Consider the following 16,104-nt stretch of genomic DNA (forward strand, 5'->3'; position numbering starts at 1 on the left):
AACATAAAATATCTCTCTCACCCCTTGTCTTGATCTTGTTATGAAGCCAGAACGCATATACTCATATATCCGCGCTTGTAAAAGCAAAATATTCCTCCACGCCAAAAAAATATAAATATAAATATAAATAAAACAAAATAGGTGCAAGCTATAAGCGCCGTTCCAGCGTCACTCTCTCTGCCGATATTTTATTCACTTTTTTTGCTGCAACCTGGAATGGCAACACTGTACCTGTGTCCCCTTGTAACTTGCCGAAAGAGAGAGAGAGAAACAAAAACAAAAGAAAGAAAGAAAAGACACTGGAATTCAACACTCTACGTTGCTTCCGAGATGAAATAAGGCACTGAGAAAGCAAGCACAGAAAGGCTGCTCTCAATCACCACCACCACCAGGAGAGAGTATCCGAGCGAAGGGAGCCAACGGGGAACGACATTTCTCACTGGCTTTCTCGCGTTATTCTTTTCGATCTCGGGTGATCCAAAATGTAGCAGAAGAAAGGATGTTCAGAAAAGATATCCCTGCACTTGAGGATAGACGGGAAGCGGAAGAGACGCTCATCTCGTTCCGTGTTTTGGTTGTGCCTGCAGACAGTGGGGGTTATTGTGGGACAGCGGGATGAATAAACGTGTTTGCTATGAAGAGGAGGTGAGGTGTAACTTGCTTATTTGGCAGCTGACTCGTTGCCTTGCTCTGAACAGAGCAAAGATTCAGCGTTGCGCGTAACCGTGAAGTCACACGACGACATTCCTCAGAATACTCCAGCAGAAGATACGCTCAACGTCATGTATTTTCGTGCGCCTCTAACCATGAAGGATAGCCTGAAGCTCAGCCACAAAGTATTTCATAGCAGACGACAGAGCCGACGGTGTCGTCTGCTATTAATGCTGGTCGTCACTCATGGTATTCCTGCGCCCCGCGAAAATGAGACTATCTAGAAGACTTTGTTAGAGAGTGTAAGTAGGCCGTTGATAGCGTCATCGTGAAGCTACCGTCCCTACCGGAACCAATGGAAGGACTCCGTGACACGGAATCTTATCCGTTAATTGGGTGCGGTATAGATACGGTACACGTTCTCAACGGTCTACGAGCACGCACTATTATTATATCATCTGTTTATTGACTGACTGATTGTTCTTGGCTGATTATTTTGTTCGAGATTGTTCTGTTAAAGTGTCCATATCGCGAAGGATAAGAGTAAGTTTATCCCGAACGAAGTCATCCCCACATCATCGTCGTCATGTATCTCTCGCTCTCTTATGACGAATGAATTGCGGTCCTCTTGCGGATGTCGCTATTGTAACGAGTGATAACTGTGCACTGTACACTTTAAAAAATGAACTTCACCGCACGGCACTCTCCTAGCCAACCATCATCTCGAAGGATATAGTTATCTGCCCTGATCTGCTGAAAACGGGAGGCGTACGCCTTTTTGTGACACATGTGCTGTTCATCATTGTCACAAAAAGGCGTACGCCTCCCATTTTCACCAAATCAGATAACGATATCATACGAGAATGATGGTTGGCTAGAGGCGTGCTATGCGGTGAAGTTCATTTCTAAGAGCGTGCGGTTTTTCTTTCCCCCTGTACTCTAAAAACAGAACTTCGCCGCACAGCACGCTCTGCGCCAACCATTGCTACGAATGATAGGGTTATCGCTTCTGATCCGAAGAGACAGCAAGGCGTACAGGAAGGCACCATTTTTTGTGTCAGTTATGATATATCCAGATTGACACAAAACGGCGTACGACCCACTCTCTCTTTCGAATCAGAAGTGATAACCCTATCATTCGTGGCAATGGTTGGTGTAGCTCGTGCTCTGCGGTGAAGTTCTGTTTTTAGATTCTGTAAGAGCATGTAGGCAGATCTCGGCTTTAATATCGTCGCGTTTGATTCCCTTAAGATTCTTCAAGATCTGTTTTAAGAGTGTGTAGTGTTCCATACCGCGCGAATAACGATAAAGAAGCAAAACGAAGAAATGATGACCCCCACGCGGTAATGCCTTGCTCGGAACGATCGCTTTTCCCAAGCCAAGCTGGCTCACCTCACCTTCCTTCCCTTTTTACGTTTCGCTCTTCTCGGAAGAGAGGAGGAAAAAAAAGGAACCGAACGGGGACACCCCCTTCCTTCTTCTTCCTTTCCCATCCTCGCGTGCTGCCCAACAGAGGAGCGAGGGAAAACGTCCTCTCCCCAAAACCGACGGAGGTACGACATGGCGCTCCCGGCTCGCATCAGCAGACGGCTGGAAGTGGGCCGTCTGATCTGACGGCGGGAAGCTCCCCGGGAGCTTAAGGCGACTCTCGAGCCTTGCAGTCCGTCGGTCGGTGTACGGTCGCCGGCGCTCGTGCGTGGGGCGCCGGCGGCGGGTCGCGAGGATGCGGCCCGCTGCGTCTGGCGTAGCCCTGCTGCTTTGGTGTCGTGCTCTGGCTGGACGTCGTAACCTTCGTCGTCACCGTCATCGTCGCTGTGTTTGCGGGGCGCCGTGGTGACGCCGTTACGGCTGCCACGACGGCGCGCATGTCTCCCGACAGACCGAGGTCGAGCCCAGTTTTCTCTGAAGGTGGGCATGTAGTGCAATAGTAGTAGGCTGTTGTGTGCACTCTTAGGAAAAAAAGGGAGTAATCTTAACCTCTTTTGGAGATCATCATTTGTCCCTCTCTGGGCTAAACGCGTGGAAGTCTCACGCGAAGCTTGGGGATTATTTGCAGAGCGGGAAAGTACGTTTCTGAGTCAGGGGACTGAAATGGGGAGTAATTGCAATCTAGGGTACTAGAAGCTGTAATTAAGTCCCCAAATTACTCCATTTTCTCCTTGGAGTGTAGCCAAGTAGTTTGAATGCTGCATGATCAAAATATAATGGTGATATCATCGATATCATTGCAAGGATGACACTGCATTCGGGACACTTTATCTTTCTGTATCACGTGAAAGCTCTCTTGCGAAGAACCAGCCCTATCTGGCGTCCCCATCTGAAACCTAGCATACCTGGGAAGCCGCAAAAGATCGTCACAGACAAAGCGCAACAGTAACGCGTAAAAATCAAGCGCAACTAAAAAATGCAAGTATATATTGTATTAGACTACAGATTAGAAGGTAGAAGGAAAAAGAGAGGTGGAAATGCAGGCTCTATTTCTAATGTGCATAAACGTTACGTGCAAGCAGTACAAAGGTTTTGAACGACGTTCATCAAATACAGCAGAAATTCCGACGCAAAAAAAAAAAAAAAATGAATGTCACTGTTGCAGAAATTATTAATGATTTCCATCTGGCTCGGATATTACATATTGCGCTATGCAAATAGCAAACTCTAATATGGTCGCTATTTGTTGACAGTTTTGTGAACAGAAGACTAATGAATGCAAGGGCTGTTCTTTTAGGAATATAACCTCTATATATCAACTAATGAAACCTGATCTTGTAAATGCAAAATGTAAGATGCTAGGAACGCTGTACGCCGATCTATTCAGTTAAAAATCATGCGGTCATTAGAAGCCATCGGTGCAGCGTATATAGAAGGGAGATTATGAACGGCTATAATCTCGATATGAGGATTTTCACTAAGTGTCCGATGCAGTGTCACGTTTCACTGACTTCGACTGACTCATGGTCTAATCAAGGTGTCTCGTCATATCGCAGTCAGATACTGGGCTGCACTTGAGTATTGATACTGCTGAGGAATACTGTCGCAGCTGAAATCTCTTGGATGATGTTGCGTGTAAGCTAATTTAGTAGTCTATGGATGTTATTTGCCAGGAATCCAAAATTTCGCAAGTCATCATTCGCTGGCATCATACTCTCAATCTTCCGGGATTCGTTTATCATGCTACTTGGCACGCGTTGGAATAATGAGTCAGAAGAGTGTCAGTGAACAGGCGAGGAAATTGCATTGCTTGCCGCGTAGTTTCTAACAGACGTGAGCAACAATGTGTAACCAGGAATAAGCATGATAATGTAGTACAGTCAAACTCCTTTACAACGAAACTCAGGGGACTGCAAAAAAAAAAAAATTCGCAGTAAAGGTATTTTCGTTAAAAAGGATGTCCATTATTGGACCTATAGGGCTCCAGCGGAACAGCAAAAAAAATTGCTGTAGTGGTATTTTCGCTAAAAAGGTGTTCGCTATAAAGGAGTTTGACTGTATACGATGTTCAGTACAACGAGCTTGCGGAGGAATAGTCTTTTCTGTGTAACGCCTGACTTGTAGCCTCAAAGTAGAGGGTGGAATGTGCCTTGTCTCTTTCCGTGCTGAAGGCTGTGCTGTGTCGCTATGTGTACAGTATTTTATGGAAACATAGAGGTACTTCCATCACCGAGCTGATGCTGACTATCTAGAGCGGAGCATGAAAACAACCAAGTGAACGCCTCGCAAAAAAAAAGAAAAGAAAAAAAAAAAAAAACGAGAGTAACGAATACATGCGGCTGTCGCGCGCAGTCCAGACCGGAGGTGTTGCACAGCCTTCTTCCGAATAATCGGTGCTTGAAACCCGCTGCACACCATTGACACCCTGCCGATGCTTGTCCGCGTTCCCAGAATAGCTTATTTATGATGCTGCGGCAATTAAGGATATAGTTATTTCTCTAATACGTGTGGTAGCGACAGAGCGGATAGTTTAGGGTGGATAGTTCGTGAACAAGCGGTATCCACGTCTCATTTTTTTACCAATTATTTTCTTCTCTGTTTTTTTTGGGGGGGGGGAGGGGGGCTGGGGGCTTATAGTAACTATGTGATCATCGCACTCTTAAAACATAGGGGTGGGGGGGTGTAATGTCGGAATTCGCTCACCGTTGCTGGCCGCACGCCAGTGGGTATCGTCACGATTAGCTGACTTCACCGCATACGACATCCTACCCACTAAAAGCTGTACATCTCCACGTCAGCACATAGCTCCCGATTTGTGGAAAGTGTGGGGCGTACGCCTTTTTTGTGACAATTAACGTAGCTGCCATGATAACAGCTTTCGTCATTATGTTAATTCTCACAAAGAATCGTACGCCGCGCGCTTCTCACAACGCAGATGCGTTAACCGGGGGCACCGTTTTGCGCATGGCTTGGTCTTCAGCGTGCCATGAGATTCTGAACGCACTGAAATGTCGGTACAGCTTCCCTGTGAAGTCGGCCCAAGACGCACGATACCCCCCTCCACACACACACGCACATCCTGCGATAGTCATGACGTAATCCGCCAGAGCGTGGCCGACTATACGGCAAGCAGTCACCACCACTATCTGCTCAATCATTTTTAACAAGCAGGAACGGAAACTAAGGCGGGAGCACAGCCGTATGTTTCCGAATCACGAAAGTGTAGTGGAAGTGACGACATATAATGCACGTCATATAGATCAGGTGACCGGAGCCGACCAATCTGCGAAGAGACGTCGCCACAACTGTACGGACAAACAATGCACCGGTTCAGCTGCCACTGCCAGCGTAGATCGCGTAGACCGTGTTTGTAGATCGGCATAGATACGAGGTACTAGCGACGGACAAGTGATGCGATGAAATTCGTAGCAGTGTCGCTGCACGCAACAATTACGGTTCAATTAAGCTACGACTGCGACACGGTCGGCCCGGTTGAACATTTGAATCGAGATCAACGGCCCTTCTGCTTGAATTTAACGCTTAGCTCTGGTTCACTCAAGGGAGTTACTGTCACCGTGTATTCACACGAGCGACATTCCCCCAGAAGCGGAAGAAGGGAAAAGCGTCATAGCTTTCTGCTGTCACATGAGCGCGAGCGCTTAACGTTGTGTCTTCACGTACACTGCTAACCTTGCGGAATATCCTGCTACGCAGCCACAAGATATTCCGTAGCAGACGACAGGAAAACACGCTGACGGTGTCGTCTGCTAAGTGTCGTCTGCTAAATGCGCAGTACGCCACTCCCGATATTTCGCACCGTGTGAATACTCAACCACGGGACGGAACTTTTTCTTCCACTAAAATATTCGGTGAGGATGTCGCTCGTGTGAATACGCGGTCGCTGAAACATTCATTATGTCACCAACTTACCTTTGTGAAAAAGAATTGAGCGTTAACTTCAAGTTTTAGCGACTCCTGATCTCGATTCGAAGTTAACGAGCGTTAGTGAAACCGTGCTGCCACAGTGCGGCGGCGAGCTCAGAGAGAGGTGAATTGTTTGTCCCAGTTGATTCTCCTCACCTAAACTTCCGCAATCGCGTGGTATGACGTCACACTCTCTCCTTATTTTCTTTCCTCCACTGATTTTAAAGTGTAGAATAAATGACAATGGTTCAGCGGTTTACCAGTGGACACAACGTCGGAACGCCCGTTTTTCGAATATAATACATATAGAAAAAAAAAAAATAGAAGAAACTGCAGCGCAGGTGGAGAAATGTATTTTATCTAGATTATCTTCTCGTTGCACGTCGTCCGGATGAGTCGGCGAAATTGATTAATCCACGTCGGCTACCTCACGCCAGCTCCCATCTTCTGTAATTGAACGGAGAGTGTTTGTGTTTGCTATAGGAAGCCGTCAGCCGGCGATCTTTTCCGTAACAAGATTAGCGTCAATTTAATGAATGAATGAAATCTCGCGTATAGTGTGTTGCTCAAGAACCCCGTTTGTCGAGAGCTTCCAATGCTCTTCCCTTTGCCGTTAATTTTATGCGCTCATAAACGGCGCGATGATGAGTTATCATCCGGAGTTTTGTTTCTGAGAGTCGTGGTTATGGTACACTTTTAAAACACAACTCTTTAACGCGTATAGCACGCTCGGGAAAAACCGTCATTGAGGATGATTCGGTTATCTTATCTTTTTTATCTTTGTTGAAAATGTTTGCGTACGCCTCTTGGGGACAATTTGGATGATAATCGCGACAAAAAGGCATACGCCACGTTCTTTTCTCAAATTACAAGCGATAACGTACACGCCTAGAAAAGAACTTCACCGCATAGCATGCTCCCAGCCAGCCATAATCTCGAATGATATCGTTATCTGCCCCGATTTGTTGAAAACAGGAGGCGTACGCCTTTTTTGTGACAATTATTGTCACAAAAAAGGCGTACGCCTCCCATTTTCAACAAATCAAGACAGATAACGATATCATTCGAGATGATGCTTGGCTAGGAGCGTGTTGTGCGGTGAAGTTCATTTTTAAGAGGGTAGCAGCGTACGTGCAATGCAGTGGGGGTTCTATCTTAAGAGTGTAGAATAGGGATATCCACCTTGTCTCGGTGTCGGTGTCCTTTTGTCGCTACTTCACTGATTACAGCATGGACGATGAAACACGTCCTAAGCACCCACTAAAAGAAGCTTCGTGACAAGTAGAAAAAAAAAACTTCCTGCTAAGTTATCAGTGTCTCCTCGTACACTCCAAAAAAGGGTGTACAGTAACTCCTTTTTGGGAGTATACACCCTTGCCACATATGTCACTCCCTTTGGAGTGTACAATTACTCTCCAGTATAGGGAGTTAAAGTGTCTCCTCACTCTCTGAAGGGAGTGAGGAGAGCCCTTTTTCAGAGTAATTGTACTCTCCAAAAGGGAGTGATATATGTGACAAGGAAAAGGAGTTACATTACACCCTTTTTTTTTTTATAGTGTGCATACACCAATCCTCGTACACACGACCGACCCTCTCATAACGCTCCCATACCTTCCAGCGTACTCGTATATCGACATTTCCACACACAGACACACACGCACGCACACCTGCGCGGAGACAGTGTTTCCCGGAAACGAAGGATGGCCTCCCGGAACCCCGTCTGTTCCAATGGAGACCGAAAGGGGGCGAGGAATGGAGCACACGCCGGGGGATTTCCGCTCCGTCCTTCGCCATCGTCCACGTCAGCGTAAACAGTCGAGCGCGGCGGTCGAGCGGCGCTCTCTGCTGTGAAACGACACGCCACCACCAGCCAGACGGATCCCTGTACGTGGGCCCACTGGGAGTGTTGCTTCCAAATGAACCACTTATCGGCCGATTCCCCCCGCCATTCTCCCGGCTACTTCACGCTTCGGAGGGTTTCCCCACTGCGTGAGTCGACGACGTTGCGCGCCTTTTCGTCGGGAGGATGTATGGTCGGTTGTTGTCAACGTTACCGAAAATGCGAGAAAGGGGGAACGAAGCGAGGTACCGTTAATCAATAAAAGTACAATGAGCTCCATAAATTTTAAAGGTCCTATTGAAGTCGAAAGCAGCGCGATTTACGCTGACGATCGCTTGGCGTTTGTTTTGTTCGAATGTTGCCGATACTGGCGAGGTCTATAGCACACACTCTTAAAAATGAACTTCACCGCATAGCAGGCTCCTAGCCAACCATCATCTCGAATGATATCGTTATCTGCCCTGATTTGTTGAAAACGGGAGGCGTACGTCCTTTTTGTGACACTTATGCTGTTCATAATTGTCACAGAAAAGGCGTACGCCTCCCCTTTTCAACAAATCAAGGCAGATAACGATATCATTCGAGATGATGGTTGGCTAGGAGCGTGTTGTGCGGTGAAGTCCATTTTTAAGAGTGCACTCTAAAAACGCACTCTTAAAACAAAGCTTCACCACTCGGCACGCTGAAGTCCAACTATTGTACAGAGTGATTCTATCTCTTGATTCCTGGAAAGCGTGAGACGTACGCATTTTTGTGACAATTAACATACCTGCATAAGTGTCACAAAAAGACACCTCCCGTTTTCAACAAATCAGGCGAGAGGACGATGCCATTTGGTACACTCTTAAAAATGAACTTCACCGCATAGCACGCTCCTAGCCAACCATCAACTCGAATGTTATCGTTATCTGACCTGATTTGCTGAAAACGGAGGGCGTACGCCTTTTTTGTGACAATTATGAATAGCATAAGTTCACAAAAATGGAGTACGCCTCCCGTTTTCAACAAATCAGGGCAGACAGCGATATCATTCAAGATAATGGTTGGCTAGGAGCGTGCTATGTGGTGGAGTTCACTGTTAAGAGTGCAGAGCTTCACAGCATACACAATACATCGACAAATAAAGGCGAACGCCCCTCCCCCCCTCTATCTCTCTTTCTCTCTCTCTCTCTTCGAATCAGAAACGATAACCCTATATTATTCGTGGCAATGACTGGCGCACAGCGTGCTGTGCAGTGAAGCTCTCTTTTACAGTGTGAACTCTTAAAATGATGGTGGTGGTGACAAAAAAAAAAAAAAAAAAGCGGCTTGCCGTTGTTGGCCTCATGTATGTATCTTTTTGTGACACTTATGCAGTTCTGTTAACTGTTACAAAAAGGCGTACGTCCCGCGCTTGCCGCAAATCTGAAGTGCTATAGCTGTATCATTTGGCACAGTTGTTGGCGCTGCGCTTGTTATGCAGTGCAGTTCCTTTTTTGTAGTGGAAACTGTTCCCAGTTCTGCGCGCTTTCGCACATTATCACAATATATCTATATTCATTATTTATAAAACGGTGCCTGTTGGCTTAGGCGTGCATTAACAGGTTGTGTGCTCTCATACTCCCCGAAGTCAGTTCTATTAGTTCACCGTTCACCGTGAGAGCTGCTGCAGATGGAAATCTAATCGCGCAGTTGATTTGGTGATTAGCAAAATTGAAGCAGGTTTTCCACCAGTAAGCGCAATTAATTACGTGACGATCCCCTGTCATCTGTAATCTGTCACGATGTGATATTGAATACGCGCTGATGGAAACATTACACGAACGTCGCCTTCACGTAAACTGCGGATGATTGGAGCTTCTCCGATTAGATGCGACGGAAATGGTTTAATAGCATTTTAATTAGAGTCGTTTTCCTCGAGATGTGTATTTCATTACGAGTGCGGATGCATAGAGTGACGAGGCTCCAATTGCTGGCCGCATGGCCGCCACAGAATTTTGTCAGTACAGTATAACAACACCCAACGCTTTCGGTGGGACTTGCTCCTTGTACCGTTTCAGGGTGGTCGTTTCTAACCATTACAAATTAGAGAGGAATGTGGAGTTGCACCTTTGAGCTTCAACGTTTCGTAACGAAGCTCAAGTCAGCAACATTGCATGTTCTGAGGTTTAGGGTGAGATGTAGGGAAGGGAATGATATGGAGGGCCGGCTATTCCAAAGGGTTTACTCCGTGTTGTTCAACGACGTAATTTCTTACCCTTCATTAGTAGAACGCAAACATAAGCAGCAGTTATTTAGACGAATTTATTTATTACACGAATGCGATACTGTACGTGGTGTCTTAAAAATGAACTTCACCGCATAGCACGCTCCTAGCCAACCATCAGCTGGAATGATATTGTTTTGTCCCCTAATTTGTTGAAAACTGGAGGCGTACGCCTTTTTGTGACAAATATGAACAGCATAAGTGTCACAAAAAAGGCGTACGCCTCCCGTTTTCAACAAATCAGAGCGGATAACGAGATCATTCGAGATGATGATTGGCTAGGAGGGCGCTATGCCGTGAAGTTCAGTTTTTAAGAGTGCACGCCAAAGACGGTCGCATTCGCTTATTTGGACATTTTCTGCACTGTGATAAAACAAATGTGGATGCACCGAGCCTATAGCGACGAATTTATTGCATTTGCTGTGCACGTTCGCGCGTATCAATGAGATAACAGAACCGCATCCGTGCGATATCGGCCAGCATACACCTATACATAATCGCCGCAAACCCAAACAAACGTCGCGATGACAACCACGGTTGAGGGTGATGCCGAGCCAACAGCTCATGGCAAGGCGGACACCCCCCGCGACACAAGTGGGACAGTCGAAACACCCTTTCCCTTTTCTTCTCCTAAGCGCCGCTAGGGTGGCTCTCCTCCCGCTCCGCCGGTCGAAACGGCGTTCCAGTGAACTCTGCTTCGAGCTGTTCCTCGCTATACCGTTATACCAGAGGTACAGTCCCGTGAAAAATAGAATGGCGTACCTCACAGTGAGGACCGTCGTCCTGCATGGCGAGTACCACTATCCTTTGTACAAATTTTCACGCTTTTATAAATAAGTACAAACTACGCACATTATAGAAACCAGAATTATAAGGAAAAACCCTCGTGTATAAATCTTTGTACAAAGAGATACAGGCACTGGACCGACCCCACTGTGGCTCGCAACGGTATCCATCACATAATGTCCGCCACCTACTGTGATCTGAAACGGAGAGGACCACGGCCTCCACGCGTGCGACAAGAGAGGGAAAAGAAAGGAAGACAAATAATAAATGACAGGTCAGTGGCCACTGAGGTAAGGTTCGCGTGGAGACGCCAAATGGTACGCGGAAGCAGTGCGGGAGATAGCGCTTGGGATATGAAATATAAGCTCGTGGCTGAAGGAGCCCGAGCCCATATTCGCAGGATACCGCGCCTGGCTTCGACTGAAAAAAGAGAAAGGATGTTTCCGGAGAGAGGGCGCCGAAGTGCGTCAAAATGGCGTCGTCCTTCCGGTTTCGTCTTCTTCCAACGCGCAGGAACACAAGTGGAAGGCGTCGCAATTGTAATTGATAATTCGTGGCTTTGCGTCGCGATACAACTATGATCAGGGGCGACACCACAGAAGTCGGCCTGCGGATCTGTCTTGTCCATCTGAGGATTCTCTAACGTGGCTGATAGCTCGGATAACTCGGCTCGCCGTATTTAACGTCCCTCGCGGGAAATGGCGCGTGTAAGCGACTTGTACCCTTCCACGAAGTTGTTGGCGTCCTCGGCCGGGATCGAACTCTCAACCTTGGAATCAGCAGGCGGACACCGTTATTGATATGACGATAAAAATTCGTAACTTTGCATGTGTTGGCACTTGCGATCATTAGCCACGCCACATGATACGTCTAAGCAACATGTGTCATGGAATCAAGCTGCTTGTGTCCTCGGCATGAGCTCTGCTTGATATCCGAAACAAGATACGAGGACCACAGTTTTATCAAGGATTACGGGCTTCTTCTATAACGCTGAATTTCATGGAGTATATTTCACTGCATTTATCAAACTACGAAATCAACGTAGGTCACCCTGACCGGGTCACCCGTAGTCATCTTGACAGCGTACCGTGACCGGATGTCCACTAGGGCGACTTTACCGAGCGAGAACGAGGACGAGGAGAAAAGCACGCTCTAGGAAGATCGCGGCCATCTTCTTGGGGAGAAGAAGAAGAAGAAGATATCACGGAAGAAACGCCAAGAGTATCCTAACGACGCTGGAAGAAACGAAGAAAGATTTGTTGGTAAAAGAAGGCGCTGGAGCCGGGTCTGCTAGCAGACGACACGAGCAGACTAGCGGGACAAGACGAAATACTCGCGGCGAGCGGACAGAATCTTCCCTCCACGACGCCGGGAATACGCTATGCAAGTTGGTCAGCGTTAGAGTCACTAAATAAGCTACGCTTCAGAGTAGCGACACTGAGCCGCCATGTTGTTTCGGATGACCTCCAGCGCCATCCATTTAGCGCTCTGCTGAACTTCTGCTTCCACTTCTTCTTCCACTGCTTCCACTGCTGAACTTTACCTTCATCTATTTCTACTGCCAAAATAGAGGTGGGGCTGGAGGTCATCCGAAACAACATGGCGGCTCAGTGTCGATACTCTGAAGCGTAGCTTATTTAGTGACTCTAGTCAGCGTCTGCGTAGCTCCCCAGTTTTCCTCTTTCCTCTATTACCCGTGGAGCGACATCATTTGTTCCTCTCCCAAGTAAGTGGGTAAAAGATCAAGGTGGGGCGCACGTGGTTTCTTCTGTGTCTACGAGTACCTCCTGCTACCTTGTGAGTGGACAGACTCTTGGTCACGTGGTTTCTTCGAACTTTACGCTCTCTCCTGCGCAGAGACAAACTCTCGTAGCGCATATACGCAAGAACACGTGAAGTAGTGCTTAGCTGGTTAAGCGTACTCAACCATCCCTTACGCTATGTGTGGCATACGTAACAGGCAGAAACGGAGGACGGAATGATCTGGCTGAATATCAGAAAATCAAAGGAAAATCACCAGAATCATCTCTCCATAATCTTCGGCCTTCACTGTTAAGGGAGAGGGGGGGGGGGGGGTAATGTCGAAATTGGCTCGCCGTTGTTGGCCATATGCGAGTGGGCATCTTCACGACCACGACCTACTACTATACTAGAGACCTGTGGACACGCACAAAGATACCAGCACCGCGGTAGTAGTTCTGTCGATCGCCGTTTCGCTATGGGATTCGGCTCTAGCTAGCACTATTCTTTATCACGTGATTTGTCGAAACCGCGGCAATGTATGGTGGGTCGTGTTGACGACGAAGAAGAGGTAGAGGACGACAGTAAGAGGTTGAAGAGGTATGGAAGAGGGTAGCGGTGGTGGTGGTTGTGGAACTGCTTGCCGTAGTGGGCCACGCTTAGGCGGGCAACATCATCCCTGCGACCTGGGCCGACTTCACCGGGAAATGTGGCGACATTTGTCTTGGCGTCTGAGAAAACCCAGAGAAAACACCCAGACAGCACAGCGCGCGCTCCCGTGGCCTAGTGGTTACGGTGAACGCATTCCACGCTGAGACTGGAAGAGGGTAGCACGCGCATTGCAACGTGCAGTGTAACAGACCAACAACGGTGCCAATGATTATAACAGTGACGCCTCTAGCGGCCACTAGTGTAACTAACCCATGACACAGCTCTCCCATAGGCGATTGCCTGTTGTCCAGGTTTGTATAGTAGCCTGTAGGTCGTGATCATGACTATAGCCAGAAAGCGAAACAGAGCTTCGCCACATAACAGGCTCCTATCCAACCACCATGCCGTATGATACCATTCTGTCTCCTGATTTCCTGAAAATACGATGAGGTTCCTATCTTGGGCACGCGTAACGTGTCCTGGGTAGGCGCCTCCTCCCATTTTCAACATCATCAGGGACATTATCAAAACCATCACCATCAACAAGAACTTCAACGAAAACGATACGATAAAGAAAGCTGTCACATCAAAGATCACCAACACGAGGTCAGACACTTCAAACGAATAATGTCATTGGCTTATCAACCTTTGGGACTCTGTTATCATGAACAGCGTCCCATCAACTAAAGCTCGGTACTAGAGAGTTTTTAGTGGATTTTGAGCACCTACGAAAAAGAAACAATAAAGGAAGATGTCCAATCAAAGATCATGATAAGGTGATGTCGCACAGTCGAAACAAGGAACGCGATTAGCTTATCATATTTTCGGAACCGGGGCTATGAACTCTACCAAGCTAGCCCGCCGACTGTGTCGGCTCCAAACGGCTATTTTAACTTGTTGGCTTTGACACTTTTTTGTATAGATGAATCTGATCGGTCCGTATGTTCACCACATATATATCACGCTGCTAGCCAACAATAATACCCAATGACAACGTTCTCGCTCCTGATTTGTTGATAACGGGAGGCGGAGCCTATTATGTATAATCATTATGTACGGAATTATGGCTACAAAATAGGCTCCGCCTCCCGTTTTGAACAAATCAGGGACGGGAACATTGTCATTCGGGATGGTGGTAGGCTAGGAGCGTGCTATGTGGTGAAGTACATTTTTAAGAGTGTAGAGCAGGACGTTATGTGTACCTCCGCGTTGGCGTCTGATTGGGTGCTACATTTCTTCAAATGACTGGATATAGGTATCTGGATGGCGATACGTCTACTCGCCCGTATCCGAAAAAAAAGTGCGCTTTTGTATTAACGCTGCACACGTTACGAAGGTGAAGTATTGAACAATAAACTGTAAATAGAATTACGAAGCGCAGAAGAACCATATTACACCCATTACACCCGTAACTAAATACCTGCAGATAAGAGTTCTTACCTCCTTTAACGCAAACACCTTCCGACCTACCAGAACTCGTCATTTTCTAGTAAACTGCGTGTAAGTGCAAAAAAGTCTCAAACTTCTGGTGTCGCGTACAAGGTCATCAATTTAGAACGGCTCTGAAGGGCCCTTCGAGGGGGATTAAAAAACGGAATAAATAACAGCGTGAAAGATGAAAATACATTTTTTGACAAGCGGCCTGGGAATCCAGCGCGTGGCCCTCACTGTGTACCGTACCGGGACCATTAATCATGCAGCCATTGGGGCATGAAACATTTTGATATGCGTCTTAAGTACTCCCAAGTGCTCGCTGTCGCTCGCAATTTTCGGGCAAAGTGTATTCTCCAAATACTCTTCAAGGCACCGTAAAAAAGAATACGGTCGTTAGGCTGACTATAATGCGTCTTAGGCGCTAGCATTGCTTGTACGATTTATTTTGTAGGTGTACCCCGCTGGCCTTCGTTCGAAGGAACAGGAACCGGAAGTGAATGGAATAGGTGGCCTGAAATAGGACAATTATGTTGACGATAATGATGACTATACTACAAAAGGATGACGCAAGAGCGCATGGCGAGACTCTTAAAACAGAACCACGCCGTAAAATCATTAGCGGACAGCGTGCTGTGCGCTGAAGTTGTGTTTTTAAGTGTACTTCTCCACAGGTCCACTCCGCCCACAAATCTAAAGACGTTTGTGATTGGCTCCGGCAGGCGCATGACTCCTCTGAGTCAGCCCGAGTGTTTCAAAATGCTGCATGTACACTATTAGAAATGAATTTCACCGCATAGCGCGCTCCTAGCCAACCATAATCTCGAATGATATCGTTATCTGCCCTGATTTCTTGAAAACGGGAGGCGTTCGCCTTTTTTGTGACACTTATGCACTCTTAGAAATGAACATCACCGCATAGCACGCTCCTAGCCAACCATAATCTCGAATGATATCGTTATCTGCCCTGATTTGTTGAAAACGGGAACGTACGCCTTTTTGTGACAATTATGAACAGCAGAAGTGTCACAGAAAAGGCGTACGCCTCCCGTTTTCAACAAAACCGGGCAGATAACGATATCATTCGAGATGATGGTTGGCTAGGAGCGTGCTATGCGGTGAAACTCATTTTTAAGAGTGTGCTGTTCATAACTGAAAAAAAAAAAAAAAAAAAAGAAGACGGCGTACGCCTCCCGTTTTCAACAAATCATAGCCAATAACGATATCATTCGAGATGATGGTTGGCTAGGAGCGTGCTATGCGGTGAAACTCATTTTTAAGAGTGTGCTGTTCATAACTGAAAAAAAAAAAAAAAAAAAGAAGACGGCGTACGCCTCCCGTTTTCAACAAATCATAGCCAATAACGATATCATTCGAGATGATGGTTGGCTAGGAGCGTGCTATGCGG

General features: G+C 46.9%; 1 protein-coding gene across 3 annotated transcripts in view; it reads left to right on the forward strand.

Moving 5' to 3' along the window:
* LOC135368249 (band 7 protein AGAP004871-like) overlaps positions 1-16,104 on the forward strand; it is a 254,066-nt gene that overhangs the window by 62,226 nt on the left and 175,736 nt on the right. The window contains exon 1 of one of the 3 annotated variants that reach the window (XM_064601404.1): positions 2,221-2,559. The exons of the other annotated variants lie outside the window; for them this stretch is intronic. Coding sequence (XP_064457474.1) covers positions 2,517-2,559 — 43 coding nt within the window. The 5' untranslated portion in view covers positions 2,221-2,516. Of the gene's footprint in view, positions 1-2,220; positions 2,560-16,104 lie in introns of those variants that run through there. 3 annotated transcript variants of the gene reach the window in all.

Source organism: Ornithodoros turicata, chromosome 9 (assembly GCF_037126465.1).
Source record: "Ornithodoros turicata isolate Travis chromosome 9, ASM3712646v1, whole genome shotgun sequence".
In the NCBI taxonomy this organism is placed as follows: domain Eukaryota; kingdom Metazoa; phylum Arthropoda; class Arachnida; order Ixodida; family Argasidae; genus Ornithodoros; species Ornithodoros turicata.